The 15,416-nt window shown below is 41.5% G+C and overlaps 2 protein-coding genes across 2 annotated transcripts; one reads left to right on the top strand and one right to left on the bottom strand.

Moving 5' to 3' along the window:
• The first annotated feature begins 4,249 nt into the window (after window positions 1-4,249).
• On the top strand, window positions 4,250-5,179 carry LOC125304172 (proteinase-activated receptor 3). Its single transcript, XM_048258241.1, has one exon. The coding sequence runs from the start codon at window positions 4,250-4,252 to the stop codon at window positions 5,177-5,179; it is 930 nt and encodes a 309-aa protein (XP_048114198.1).
• A 6,439-nt stretch (window positions 5,180-11,618) lies between these two features.
• Window positions 11,619-15,330, bottom strand: LOC125304663 (zinc finger protein 436-like). Its single transcript, XM_048259108.1, has 2 exons — window positions 14,997-15,330; window positions 11,619-14,271 (listed from the first exon to the last, which is right to left on the bottom strand). The coding sequence occupies exons 1-2, from the start codon at window positions 15,196-15,198 to the stop codon at window positions 12,542-12,544; spliced, it is 1,932 nt and encodes a 643-aa protein (XP_048115065.1). The 5' UTR covers window positions 15,199-15,330; the 3' UTR covers window positions 11,619-12,541.
• Between the last annotated feature and the right edge of the window lie 86 nt (window positions 15,331-15,416).

Here is a 15,416-nt window from a genome sequence, read left to right as displayed (position 1 = left end):
TATTGAACTGCACCCTCTGAAGTAAGGTAACACACAAACAGTGTTCACTTAGAAGAATATGAAAAGATGTCTGTGTGTAGTCTATCAACAGGAACACTGGTGCTGTAGTGTTGGCTGACTGTCGAAGCTTCGGCCAAAGTGAACTCCACCAGGCACTCAATCCACCTCCATCCGCGTGGAAAGACAACTGCTGCAGGTGGAGAGCAGAGAGCCACTTAAAGGAGTTTTCCCAGGAGCCTGATGTCTTCAGCCTACCACACAATCGATTAAAGGCTCGGTCCGCAATTATGGGGAAACATTGATATTTGAGCTCACCACCAAATTAAATACAACTCTCTCTGTCTGTCTCTCTCTCTCTCTCTACCATGCACTGCAATGTGCTGACTGGCTGAAATAGTGTATGGCTTAGCCCAAACCTATTTGTTTCCCAGTTAGAGAGCCAGAACTGTGTAAACCAAACAAGATAAGTAGACAAAAGGTGGGATTTTGATAACCTTTTTGCTGAACATTCATGTGGATGCTTGTTTTAGTATCTTTAGTGTCTTTTACTGTTCATTTTGGATTTTTTTTATAAGCTACTGGGACCTTGAATATTCCCTTGGGGATCAGTAAAGTATCTATCTCTATCTCTATCTCTATCTCTATCTCTCTCTCTCTCTCTCTCTCTCTCTCTCTCTCTCTCTCTCTCTCATAATGGATTAGAATCCAGGACCTCACCCTTAAAGGAGTTTTCCCAGAGGCAAAGATAAGTCCTCACCTTCACCCTAAAACCCATTTATCTCTCTCGTTTTCATTTTCTCCCCTTGTACATCTCATGCAGCACCTACTGTGTCAATCCACCATCCTTACTCCCCATCACTCCCACCTTTAAAACCCCTGGGGATTCTAATTGGAGTGTTTTCCAATACTGTTTTGTAAGTTGCTTTGGCCACCTTGAAATCCTGTGTTGTTGTCACAGATTATGCTGGAAGGGTGGCCTTGTTGAAGAAATTCTGTCCCTGGGGACAGATGGAATTTCTGTTTTTGTAGAAGTCTATAATTTAGCAAACACTAAAAAGAAAAAAGGCAGACGATTGTAACAGGTGTTACAAAGAGCATGTTGACATTTCTACTCCATTGTACTTCTGTGTAAAGGTAAACAAAATGTCCAAGAAAAACAACATATCTATCTATCTATCTATCTATCTATCTATCTATCTCTCATAATGGATTAGAATCCAGGACCTAAGCCTGAATTTGAATTACCTTTCAAGATACAATGGAAATGGGATTTGATGAAATTGTCTAATTGTCTTCAAATAACCTCATGTCTCTACTTCAGTGATTGTTAGCCCCAAATTGTTTCTTTTTGCCACCTTAAGACAATATTGGTGAAATATAAATAAATATAAATTATAGAATTGCTATACTTCTGATTCTGAAGTGATGACAATATGTCCAGCTTGTGTTCTTTAAACCATAGCCCCTATATATGCCAAGAGTTGGCTGCAAAACAAATAATTTAATATTACTGCAGCAATCTATACTTACAAGACAAAACATCAAAACACATTTCACTCTGACCCCAAATTAATCGTAAAATGTTACATTCATCGCAGCATAAATGAATATATGGAAATTACAAAAAAAAAATGCCAACACAATTGTAGTATTGTACTATAATGTTTTATGGTAGCAATGCAGCACAGAGAGTGGAAAATACACTCTTTGATCGAAGGAACAGCAGAGGTCCCTGTATACTGGTATCCCCCAGAGAACGCAAGTCATTTCCAGTCAATTTCAGTTCAGAGTTTTACAGGTGTTTACAAAATGCTGAAATTCTACTAAAACCACATTCATCAGATTCATCAACAACCCAGTTTAGAAAAAAAGTTTACTTTTATGATTATAATCTAGTATAGTTCTCTCTTTTTAAATAATCATTAGGTGTAAAGGACCCATCCATGCCAGATATGCTTACTGAACATATTTAAAACAGTCTGCAACCATTCCATATGAATAGATTTTTTAAATATAACATAATATCTGTATCCTACAAGGAAATTTGTCACATTTGTGTCATGAAAATAATCCAAATGGACAAGAATGCATTTTAAAACAAATTTTTGACATTTCTTTCTATTACAATGACTAAATATGTGTATGGATTCAAACCGTATCTAAAATGTGTAACACAAGGATTTTTCAGTCTCACACTATGAAGTGTTATAGTAAGTACATCTCTGATCTTACCTTGTATCAGGGGGTTGGCTGGTTGGAGGGCTTTGGATTTTGAGGTGAAAGTGCTGGTCAGCATATCCACAACAGGCCTATAGGATTGGGTACTCCAGAGCCAACAAAGACTGCTTTAACGGGGCAAAAGATGCCAAACCAAATTGGCTGGAGAAAGGATGTTGAAAATGGCTGACGGGGAGAACGGACAAACAGAGGGCGGACCACACCCCTGCACCCCTCTCTGTGTCTACCGGCGCGAGACATGGATGAGCAAGAGTGGCACCCTTATGTAACAAATTACAAACTGTTACACTGGATTTCAGAAATGAATCATTAGACTGTTGCATCAGTTGTTTACCACCAAATTCCTGTCAGGCAGTAATGGTGCGTTGCATCATTGCCAATCGGTGTGAATGATGAGGACTTAACTGCTACACACTTGCCAACAACAGTCTACACTTTAACTATGAACACCTGAATATCTTTTAGGTATATTTTCTCCATGTATATCAACACATAGTTTGTGGTAATTGTGATAATTAGTGATCTGATTTACCTATTTTCCAAGTGTAAGGTATAGAGTCAGGGGTGATGTGGTGTCCACTGGAACACTCTTTGGCTCCTACAGCTCTCCAGCAGGGTGTGATTGGATTGAGTCATTATCCCAGTGGTGTTGGGTCATCATGCAGGGTTGTCCTATGAACCAAGTGCTAGGGTTTGGGGGGGTAGTCAGTCTACGCCGAAACACAGACTGCAGCCAAAGACGAAGAGAAACAGAGAGAAGTGTGGCAAAAGTTGGGACTTTAAGGCGCGCAGAAAAAACACGGGACCACGTCAGGAGCCAGTAAAAGGTTTGTTTGATTTGATTGTGACATCATTAGGATTTTTTTTTATTTAACCAAGCTGGATTAAATTTTAACAAAAAAAAACAATGCAGTCCCTGAAAAGGGGGTAATCAAACAGTTAGGGACAGTTCTGTGATACTGAGATATGTAAGCTATGAAGGAAACAGCAGGTTGACATTTTTTGATGATTATCCGAAGTGGTTTCAATGTGAAAGTCAGTGTCTTAAGTAACTTGAGTGACATTTAAAATCAAAGTCCTATTTACGCTGTGAAACTGAATTGCAAATGAGGTGTTATTTTATTAATGGGGACAAATCAGACGGACACAAGGCAGACATTAGCACTGAAATGTGAAATGAATTAATGATTGTCAATGAATGTCTTATTACAATCACCTTGGCTCTCGGTCTGGACAGCTCCGCAAAACATTAAGAGAGGCATTTTAATTACCATACTAAAACGGTTAATTTAACATGCTAGTGTAAATGGCAGAAACAGGAAACAGTGTAGCCTTTTTTTTTGAAAAAGCCCAGGAAGAAACAATTTCTACAGAAATAATATTTGTCTTGATGCTTTTTTATGAACCTCCCCAGCACGTGAACCGTGTTTGCTTTAGTGTGTTAACATTAGGTGCTTTTCCTTTTTACTTAACCTATAAAATAAACACTGATATATGAACCTTCCTATACAACTATGACAAAGATATTTGTGGACCATAATAAATATCACACACTCTGCCGCTCAATATATATATATATGGTTTCTGGTCAAATCTGTGTTGACCTATCTCCCAAAGGCAGCATATGTTGTTAATTTAGATTTGTTTGGAGCCAGACATCCCTGTTTGCCTAGATACTGTAAACCTGCAGTTAATCATTTTGTGCCGTGATACCCGATACATATAAGAGCTCGGTCACTGTCACACATGTAACAAAGATGTGCTGGAGTTCTGTCTACACTCACTTTAGGGATGATACCAGGTAGGATACTCCAAAAAAAAAAAAAAGTATCTGTCAATATAGTGGTAACTGTATTTATCCCATATGATGTCTCCCCAAGAAAAAAAGAAACTATAAGAAAATGTTCTTAAATGTTTTTATTTTGTTTAATTTTTGCAATAATTAATTCTCATTTCAGTTTCAATCCACTGGACGGGAAGCTACAAAGGCTTTTCTGCGCGTAGAGAAGCCATGAGGGCCCTCTTTATCAACTCCACCCTTCTCCTCATCCACCGACCAGCCAATGCATCTGTGGTGGAGCTGACAGTGTTTGAGAGGTGCACGGCAATGCCGGAGGTTCTGTTGTTTTATTTCTGCCTGCAGTTCATCAACCTGTTCCTGGGCATCCCGGCCAACGTCATGGTCCTTTGGCTCATCCACAGGACCAAAGGGGACTCCTCCACATCGGACATCTTTATCCTACACCTGGCCGTCCTGGACACATTCTTTTGCCTCATTCCGCCCCTGGAGTTCGCCAACCTCATGTACCTGACGGTGGACAGCACATGGTACGTCCTGCGCTTCTTCTACGGCATCAAGGACTCCTCACCTCTCTTCCTCGCCTGCATCTGCATGGACCGCTACATGGCCGTGCGTCACCCAATCCTCTTCACCGAGCTAAAGGACCGCAAGCACCGGTCTGTGTGCGTAGCCGTCGTCTGGCTCATCACGCTGGCGTACGCCGCCGCCAAGTGTGTGGGAGACATCCCTAACTTCGAGAAGGTCTTCACCGTCATGATCCTGGCCGCCTTCCTCTTCATGGTCTTCTGCAACATCTCCATTCTCTGGGCTCTTAGCCAGTCCGGCCCCGGCCGCGACGAGATGCACCCGGTCAAGAAGAGGGCCTTCAAGATGGTGCTCATCATCCTGGCCATCATCATCTTCAACTACTTGCCGCCCGTCGCCCTCTTCCCGTTCCAGGTGTACTTCACGGATGACGTGTTCAAATGCTACATCCACTACATTGCCTTCGGCTTCATGGACATCAGTAGCAGCATCCAGCCGATGCTCTACCTCTCCAAGGAGAAGCTGATTATCCCAAGCTGTAGAACTAAAGACGGCTGCTGCAGCCGTTGCAGCTGTTGCTGTGCTGTGACGGGTGAAATGGAGGTGAGCACTTAGGGTTGCGTTCAGGTCCACAGAATTCACATATAATGACAGAGAAAAAAAAAAGTAATTGCATCTTTAAAAATAGACTTGAGCTGCGATTAGTACAGTGGTTAATGTGGTTTAGTTTTGCCTCTTGTTGAGGACATTAGTCTTGTTGACTACAATTACAAGGTCAACTCCACTTGGGAGACTGCGGTACCTTAATTTTCTCCAGTAAACTTATGTTTGATTGTTGTTATTCAGTTGTGTATAATATGCTTTATACTTTAGATTTTTGTATCACACATTGCATATGTGTCATTTGAATGTAAAAAAGCTAATTAAGATTAATGTCAGTAATGTAAAACAAAACATTATGGTGAATATAATAAGTGCACAATTAAAGCAAATTAAATATTTAAACAACACTTCTATTCCTCTGTCATATTAAAGATGCATACTGACAATCATCTAAAAAATGCAAGAGAGAAAACAGTTGGTAAATAACTCACAAAAAATACCTTAGATACTATTGACGATGACAAAGCATTTTTGTATCACTATTTAATTTACTGGTATATATCTGTATGAGCTGGTGCTTTCAATTCCCTGTACAAAATGTATATCTCCTGTCAACACAGCGTTAAAAGCATATTATTTAACTTTTACAGTCAGTGCAAACACTGTTACCGATATATGTTGTTATGGCCTTGGTCTGCAGCGTGTATGCATATGGTTTTTATGAGAAAATGTGCCTTAGGGAGACAGCTGATGCAGTTGGGTCTCTGATAATGTGACAATTCCAGCATAATTTTCTGTTTCATGGCAAAATACATATTTCAAGATTCAAGAAGCTTTATTATCATTCCTGCGAAATTTAGTACTCAGGTTCCAGTTGATTAAACAACCCCCATAAATATAAATAAAAATAGTAAAACAATTAAAAATAGATAAACAAATATAATAATTATGGGTAAAACAAATGTATCATCCTATCTAAGAAATATTTATCCTTGCAGTATGCGCAGTGAATGACATCAGTGTTCAGGGTGCTCAAGTCCATGAGTAAGTTCTTGACTAAAGTGCAGTGTGTCGGGAGCAGTCTATGGTCAGATCAGAGCAGAGGTGATGAATTTATCAGTCTAACAGCAGATGGGATAAACTGTTCCTCAGTCTGGTTGTCTTTGCCTCAATGCTGCATAGCCTCAATGCTGCGTAGCCTCTTGCCTGATGGAAGGATATCTATCTATCTATCTATCTATCTATCTAGGAGGGCAAACAGCCTGTGTGCAGGATGAGTGTCATTCTTCATGATGAGGGAGGCTCTGTTTTTGCACCTGCTGGTGTATTATGTCCTCAATGGTGGGTAGGCTGCAGCCGATGGTCCGCTGAGCCAGCTTAACCACCTGCTGCAGTACCTTCTTTTCTGCAGCAGTGCAGCTGCCATACTACACTGTAATGCAGGAGGATGCTCTCCACTCTGCACCTGTAAAAGGAGGTGAGTATGGCAGGACACAGACCAGCTTGCTTCAACTTCCTTAACACTTTGAGCGCCACCCCATGCGTTGAGTGCCAAAAATGCAATATTGCTTTTTTAGCTTTTTTTTTTAATTACGAAAATAGTCACTCTAACACACCTTATGTGCGATTTTGGGAACTCTATGATGAATAGAACTGAAATAGATGACGGACGAAAACTCATGAAAACGCACAATCTGGACATTTTAGCATAACTCGGCTTTTGATGGTTGCCGCTTTGGGTCCAATCAGTGACACATGCACGTCAGGTCAAAACCAGGCCATTTATTTTTGTGGGTTTATCAGGAGGCAGTCTTTTGATGAAAACTAGCTACTGTTTATCTTGGGATTTCTCAGGAACAGAGACATGTAGAAATAAACGGTTTGTACCCACTGAGAGCTTAAAGTCTCACCATTCAAACAAGCCATAGTATGTGTCCATAGCTATAACATAACGTCAACAATGATCTAGATTGCTGGCACTCTGGTCCAAAGCTTCCGAAAACAGCGCAGCATTCAAAGTGTTAAGAAACAGAGGTGCCGCTGATGGGCTTTCTTAACAAGGCATGTTGTGTTGTATCTCCATTCCAGCCCATTTGAGATGTGCACCCCCAGGTATTTAAAGAGACAACTTCAACCTCTGCACTGTCAATGTGGAGAAGGGGAGAGGGGTGGTGATCCTCTCTATCCAAAGTCTACAACCATCTCCTTCGTTTTCTTGGCATTCAGCTTGAGGTTGTTTTTGTTGCACCAGATCTCCAGTGTAGCAACTTCCTTTCTGTATGCTGACTCGTTGTTTTGAGTGACAAGTCCTATTACCACTGTGTCATCTGGAAATTTTAGCACATGGTTGTTTGGGTATTGAGATGTGCAGTCGTAGGTCAGCAGAGTACACAGTATAGGGGCTCAGGAGACATCCCTGGGTGGCCCTGGTGTTATAGATGATGGTGGAAGATGGTGGAACAACATCTTGTTGTGGATCCAGACAGATTGGGGTCTGTTAGAAAGTCTAAGGTCGAATTGCAGAGTGTTGTGGTTAGTCCAAGTAATGACAGTTTGTTCACCAGCATTTGGGGGATGATGGTATTAAACGCAGAGCTGAATTTCAGGAAGAGTAGTCTGACATAAGAGTACTTCTCCAGGTGAGTGAGTGCTAGATGGATCAGAGCTGAGATATAAACACAGTTGTCCATGAGCCAGAGGCCCATTTTGGGCTGATCGGTGCCAACTAAGGGCACCAAACCTTATTGTTATTTTCTGACAGCAATATGTGTCTATAACACAAAAATGCATCATGGACATCTGGGATTCACAGCTGAAGCTTAGACACTCAATATACAGGTAGCCACCTATACACCCGATTTACCTATACCCAATATATTCTACATGGGTAGCAGTTATGAGGAGGGTGGGAAATGTCAAAACCCATGTTTGTTCACATCTTAAGGGTATATGCTTTCGGAAAATAATAGTTTAGGTGGTTGAATCAGTTTTCCCTAAATGACACAGTCTAAAAAGTAAGCCATACAACCGATTGACCTATACCCAATGTATTATGCATGGGCAGAAAAATACAGAAGAGGGTGGGACATGTCAAAACCCATACTAGATCTCAACTTGAGGTTATATGGTTTCAGAAAATATATGGTTTGGGTGGTTGAACCAGTTTTCCCTTAAAGACACAGATCCAAAGGTACCAGCCATAAACCCGATTTACTCATACCTTATGTATTATGAATGGGCAGTAAAATAAAGGGGAGTGTGAGAAATGTCAAAGCCTATGTTAGATCACATCCTGAGGGTATATGCTTTCAGAAAATATATGGTTTAGATGGTTGAATCAGTTTCCCTAAATGTTACAGCCCAAAAAGGTATCAGCCATAATCTATTTACCAATACCCAATGTATTTATGCATGGGCAGCATACTAATGAGGAGGGTGGGACATGTCTCACATCCTGAGGGTATAAGCTTTCAGAAAATGTATGGTTTATATGGTTGAATCAGTTTTCCCTTCATGGTACAGACCAAAATATATTAGATGTACACTTTTTTCACTTAAATCTATAAAATCCCATTAATTTTACCATTGTCTTCTGCCTCACTGGTTGTGTGCTTTATTAGCACATATGCACAACCCCTCCCTCCATGCCACAGCTGAACTGTGACCACACTTACTACCTTTCTTAATATAGTTATTTATACATAGATATATAGACTTTATTCTTGCACTGTTGCACTGTTTGACTTAATCATTTGACTTCCTCATTTGCACCATCACCATGACACTCATTCACAAAGAGCACCTTACCTTACCTTATGCACAGAGGACCACAGGCTCAGTCCCTGCTTCAGTCATTGCAAGCGCACCTGATTGATTAATCACCCACTATGTGGATACTGTTTTTTAGAATTGATTTAGATTAAGTTTTATTTAGTATAATTTGTATTTTAGTATATTAGTATATTCTTTATCTTCTACAGTCCTTATTGCTTAGTTGTGTTTTTTATATTATATACTTTTAATTACTTTTTCTGCTGTTATTGAATGTGTGTGTGTGTTGTCTGTATGCTACTGTGACCTTGAATTTCCGATCAATAAAGTCTATCTATCTATCTATCTATCTATCTATCTATAATTTCAATTGGGAACTTCTGTAGAAGTCTTCAGTTGTAAGTTTGGAGAGTTCATCACACATTGTTGTCATGTGGGGGCAAAGACAAACAAAATAAAACAGGTTTAAAAACAGGCACGGACTTCTCCACTGGCTCATGGACTACAGGATTATATGTAATTTAAGAGCATGATAAATGGTACTGTACTTTTTACAGTTTCCCCCTGCTTTCTGATACATTTCTGAATAAAGGTGTATGTGATGATGCACACTATATGGTAACTACACACTAAACAGTCTACAACACATATTAAAGGAGAATTCCGGTGTGATATTGACCTAAAGTGAAACATGATACCGAGTGTGAACGTATGTCTCATAGCCCATCTCGGCTTGTCCCCTGCACTCCAAAATCTGGCGCTAGTTAGCCGATACTACCAACAGCTTTTTCAATAGTGGTGCTTCGGCATCGGGCTAGCCATGAAAATAAATCACTGTTTTACACCCATTTACGAGGCTCAATGTATCTCCACACTTTATTGGTAGACTTCCGAGGGCCCTGACATTTAAAACGAGACATTGAGAACTTTGAAAAAGCACTGGTAGTTTACTTACAAGGCGATTTATACAGACAGTATCTTCCGCGAAGTTTAGCGTTTGCAGCCATCTTGAATTTAGTCGCGATAAGTCGAAACAACGCAGTAAGAATGAACAGGTATGATGAGGGATCAGATTCCAAAAATAATTCAGTGGAAATGCATGGATTCCAGTTGCTGCTACTGGAAGAAACTGGAATCCATGCATTTCCACTGAATTATTTTTGGAATTCTCCTTTAAATAAAGTGCAGTTGTATGGTAGTCCTCCAAAAACTAAACAATGCAACTGCAATCACCCAAAATCCTGAATCGATACATTTGAAATAATCTGACATTGTGATCATTAAATCAACCTGATCCTTTCATGTTACTATACTGTCTTAATGTACATCAATTTCATACATAGACCAGAAAGTCATTGATTCTTTCCCAGCAGAACTAATATATAAAGATGTGCCCAAGTACCCAAACAGGTTACTAAGTCTAAACTAAGCCCTGATGAAGACCTCTGTGCTACGTCGAAACATGTTGGCTTTTTAATGAAGTAGCCAGTTACAATAAAGGCTTTAATTGATCTGTTTCCTTTCCTCGCTGTCACCATATTAGGAGTGCCTGGATTAATTTCTTTCTTATATTGGACTAATCCCCCTTTTCCAAGAGCACCCGATACCATGGATGTACGTTTGCAAACAGAGCTACCAGCCATTCTGAAACCCAAACAGGTTGTTGCAAGGGCAGCAACATCAACATATTTGTCTTACATGTGCATTTATTCATTTAGCAGACGCTTTATCCAAAGCGACATCCATAAGTAATTATATTACAAGGGCCATTCTCCCCAGAGCAACTAAGAGTTAACCCTTAAAGGTGTAGGTTTTTGAACATTCTAAGTTCCGCAACAATTGAAGGTTCTAAAATTCTATGTTGAATTCAATGAACCCAGATATTCTTTAGAATGTTCATTTCTCAACATTCCCGTCACACCGGTGTGACGGTACTCCTTTAAGGGTTAAGTGCCCTGCTCCAGGACACAACAGTGTGGAAGCTGGGAATTGACTTTCCAGGGCAGGCTAGCTCATCTCCTTAGACACTACAGTACCACCGCCCCTGTGTATTGCATGTGAATTGGTAACAAAGAACACGGCAATCTAACAAAAAAAGCGTTGCCGAAAGCTTGTCAAGGATGTCAATGTCAGAGTGGATCAAACAGAAAGCTACAGACAAATAAATGTCTTGGCCACTGTCCTACAACACCAACCATCTCAACGGAGCACTAAACAGGAACGGCACAACAGCAGCTGTGGCAACTTGAGCCTCTCCAAGGAGAAGCAGAGTATTTCCCCAATGTAAAAATAAAGGACCCGGCTACTTCAGTACACTCAGTCCTGATTCCTCAACTAGAGGTGAATGCTGATGGTGAGAGCATTAACCTGATTCACTAATGGAAGTGTTAAGCAAATACACAAACATAACATGAACCGAATCACCCCCACGGTATATCCCACAAATGAAGATTGTTTACTTAGAGCTAATTTTGCAGGACACAAATATTACTTGTGTTTTACTTAATTAAAAGAACCATTATTTAATGCTACTAGGAACAGCTTGATAGATAACTACTACATCTTACAACAATTTTATCTAAAACTGGTAAAAATCACCATAAATACACAAGTCCTCGGACATTTTTGATCTGTTCAACATTTTTGTTCGACATCATTTCGTTGACACATTTAAGGGTGGTTTAATGGCTGTATTTTATTTTTTTTTAATTTTGTTTAGGTATAAACGGCACAATGGCTCATCCTTTATCATTCATTATACAGACACAACACAGTTGAACATCCTGCTACAACACTTCTGAATGATTATATTGATTATAATGATATAGATTATTTCCGTGATAGTTTAAATAAATAATTATTATTTTATATAATGATGTACACAAGGCTTTATTTTTTTCTCTATAAGCACCTTCATTATTACCGGTAAGTCCCTTAAAGAGTATAAGTTATAGTGGATGATACAATAAAATAACTGGTACATCACTCTTGAAGCAATCTAAAGTACAGGTAATTTGACTGAGCTTAAAGTGGGTGCTATAATAATTTCACGTTGATATATATTGAAATATATCTGAAATGTCTTAGACTAGCAACTAACAGCAGTTACCCATATTACTGAAGCAAAACAAAAGTGGGACATATTAAACTGTAGTTCTATGATCGGGATAAGAGTATTACATTAAATAGTTACATCCTGCAAATGTAATGTGTTAATATTTTTTTTAAGCAATTTCTGTGCTACAGAACTGTAGTTTCTTTGAAAAATAATTCAGTGATTTTCTTTTTCAACAGTAACAAGAGACATCAAGTCTTCTACATAAATTTGGATTCAACAGTAGAATCTACACCATGTACCCCCCACTGAAAACCTCTGAAACAGTAAAAAAACTGAAATACTATACAGTAATAATCTGTACGTTAGACTGACTGGGGCTCACAAAACAGTGATTACCCATTTTTGGATGTAGTGCTTTATCTTCAGTAAAAAGTGTCATCATTGCAGTAACACAACATTTTTTACTGAAGGTAAACAAAAAACAATTTTGTGCAAGTTCTCAAAACAAACAAACAAAAACAGTAATGTTACATTATATGGTCTCCTCATTCACATTCGACCTTTATAGTTTCAACATGTGGCACATCTGGTGTGCTAAGGCTATCTTGGCTCTCGGTCCGAGTCTGTGTCTGAGGTTCCTCTGCGGCTGCCTGGCCTCTCTCGCTGGCCAGGTTCCTCTGGTGAATCTTCTGGTGCTTCTTGAGCGTGGACATGTCGCTGTAGTTACGGCCGCACTGTTGGCATGTGTACACCTTCTCCTTGGTGTGCACCTGCTCGTGCCGCTTCAGGTGACCTGCGCGGCTGAAGCTTTTGCCGCAGAATGTGCAGCCATACAGTTTCTCACCGGTGTGGGTCCGCTGGTGCAGCTTGAGGCTGCTTGCCACACTGAAGCGCTTGCCGCACTCAGGGCAGCCGTAGGGCTTCTCGCCTGTGTGCATGCGCTTGTGGATGGTCAGGTGTCCGGCCTGACTGAAGGTCTTGCTGCACAGGTCACAGCTGTAGGGCCGTTCGCCCGTGTGGATGCGGTAGTGCGTCTTGAGGTCGCCCATGCCATTGAAGCGCTTGCCGCATTGGCCACAGCCGTAGGGTTTCTCGCCCGTGTGGATGCGCTCGTGGATGCGCAGGTTGCCGGCGTTGCTGAACGTCTTGCTGCAGAAGCCGCAGCTGTAGGGCCGCTCGCCAGTGTGCGTGCGCAGGTGCACCTTGAGCTGGTTGTGCTCGCTGAAGCGTTTGGCACAGTGCGGGCAGCAGTAGGGGCGCTCACCCGTGTGCACGCGCTTGTGGATGCGCAGCTGGCCCTGGTGGGCGTAGCTCTTGCCGCACAGGTTGCAGCTGAAGGGCCGCTCGCCCGTGTGAGTTCGCTTGTGCGACTTGAGCAGGTCGGCGCGGCCAAATCGCTTGCCGCACTGGCTGCAGGTGTGGGCCTTCTCACCACTGTGGATGCGCAGGTGGATGTTCAGCGAGCCGACGCGGCTGAACATTTTGTTGCACTCAGGACAGTGGTAAAAACTGCCAGGCGTTTTGATTTCTGAAGTGCACTGCTTGTCAGCAGGCTGCGTCAGGTCCTCCCCCGCAGAAACATCTTCGTCCAGTAGCCGGCTGTCCGACAGGTTTCTGTCAGACTCCACCACTCCAGACTCTCGTCCATCAAGCAACATCCTTCCACTAGATGAGAACTCTGCCTCAATGTCTGAAACTGGCCCCAGTGTGTCCTTCTCACCGTGGTCCAGCCTCAATCTCTTCTCCATCTCATCTGTCTCTGAGTCCCCGCAGTAGCTGCCTTCATTGTCACTGGCCCCCAAGTGACTGTCAGACACGATGGTGACCCGCACATCATTGTCACTGTCTCTGGAATCTGAGCCGTAGAGCTCGCTGCCACCATACTCCAGCTCTGTGTCCTCCATCTTGATCTGCTTAGCTGCCACTAGGTTGAGAGGCGACTGGGCCTTCGAGAGGTCAATGGCACAGCCGTCCTGCAGGTCGGGGTCAGATTTGACGGTGAAAGTGAAAAGCGCACCGGCGTGACCTTTCTCCATGTTGGAAGACAACAGTCGTTCCGACGGTGGTGTGTTTGTCCCCATCTGAGCACAGGCTTCATCCTGACTGGGCTGCTCTCTGCGTGGTCGCCGGGAGTTTAGCTTTCTCCTGTTCTGGGTGGGGGGCCTTGAGTGATTTGGTGTGGAGGAACAAGGTATGTTGGCACACGCTGTCTCCCCTGGATATCTTTCTACTGAAGTGTCCACACAGGAAGTGACCACATGATTGCTCTCCTTGGCTGAAAAACATGAAAATATTTGTTATTGCATACTTGTTTAAAAAGTGTTGTTGAAATAAAGGTTTGTATATATTCAATTAGATATATAGTAAATAAATACTAAAGGTATTAATAAAGGTAAATTAACAGATCTTTGTTACAAATCTTTGCTTTGTACTCCCCATTTCAATGTATGAAGCTGTTAAACTCAATGGCTTCGTATATGCTTCAGGGATAACACACCACAGTGTAACTTATTTGTAGCCTACCTTTCCAAACACTTACATCCTGCATTTCCAATACTCCTGCACCTACCAAGCAAAATGCTATTGGGTCATTAATGCTACTGAATAAGTCTTGTGTTTAAAAAATGTGCATGTTTCTGCAGCAGGACCTCACAAGTAACTAAATAAATCACTTCAGTTTGCTCAGGTTGGCAGCAAATCTGCGATTTCTGTTGTGGGCGGGTCTATGTGAAGCCGTAAGACCGCCCTGTCTAGCAAAATATCTTTCGAACTTAACCCCTACAATAAGTCTACCGGCGTCTTAAATAAATAACAGCATCTTTCGCGTCAATACGCCCCATGCCTCCTTTTCAGTATCGTTCAAATAACGTTTACCCATGATTAAATTGCCAGGTTAATATAAACAAGACAGTTCTGCAGACAAGCAACAACAAAACATGCATACACCAATCTTGACATAAAGGTCACCTGCGAAATGCAATAGTCGTATTAAATACATACCTTTGTTTTCCGTCTTTATTCTGGTATCACATTCGTACAGTCTGCGCCTGAGATTTTCATTTTCAGTTTCTATCCTTAGGATTTTACCTTGATACTCGGACAAGGTCTGCTCAACAGACTCCAGAATGTCACTCACGGTTGCTTTGAATATTTCATTGAGCGACGACTCCAAAAACGATTTTAAATTACTCGATTTCTCCATGTCTGCATAAGTTATTTGTTCAGAGATGACAGTGTAGTATTTTGACACAATGCTTTATTTCCTCGTGAGGATGTGATCAAGTGTGTGATGCTGCCGTTTACGGAACAAAGCCGTCGGACACTGCTGACGCACTCACAGCGACTGATGTAGTTTTGCCATGACCTTGTTGGAGAGCAGCTAAGACTGCCGCCCCTGGTGGCTTGGAGTTTAGAAGTCAC

The sequence above is a fragment of the Alosa alosa genome, chromosome 12, assembly GCF_017589495.1.
Source record: "Alosa alosa isolate M-15738 ecotype Scorff River chromosome 12, AALO_Geno_1.1, whole genome shotgun sequence".
Taxonomy (NCBI): Eukaryota; Metazoa; Chordata; class Actinopteri; order Clupeiformes; family Clupeidae; genus Alosa; species Alosa alosa.
Note: the sequence above shows the minus strand (reverse complement) of the source record. Positions and strands in the feature narration are given on the sequence as shown.

What these genes read in the sequence shown, in the direction of transcription:
- LOC125304172 (XM_048258241.1), top strand. Translation starts at nt 4,250, where the DNA reads ATGAGGGCCCTCTTTATCAACTCCACCCTTCTCCTCATCCACCGACCA.
- LOC125304663 (XM_048259108.1), bottom strand. Translation starts at nt 15,198, where the DNA reads ATGGAGAAATCGAGTAATTTAAAATCGTTTTTGGAGTCGTCGCTCAAT. An exon ending in AATAAAGACGGAAAACAAAG is followed by an intron (nt 14,272 to 14,996) that starts GTATGTATTTAA and finishes CATGTTTTTCAG; the next exon opens with CCAAGGAGAGCAATCATGTG.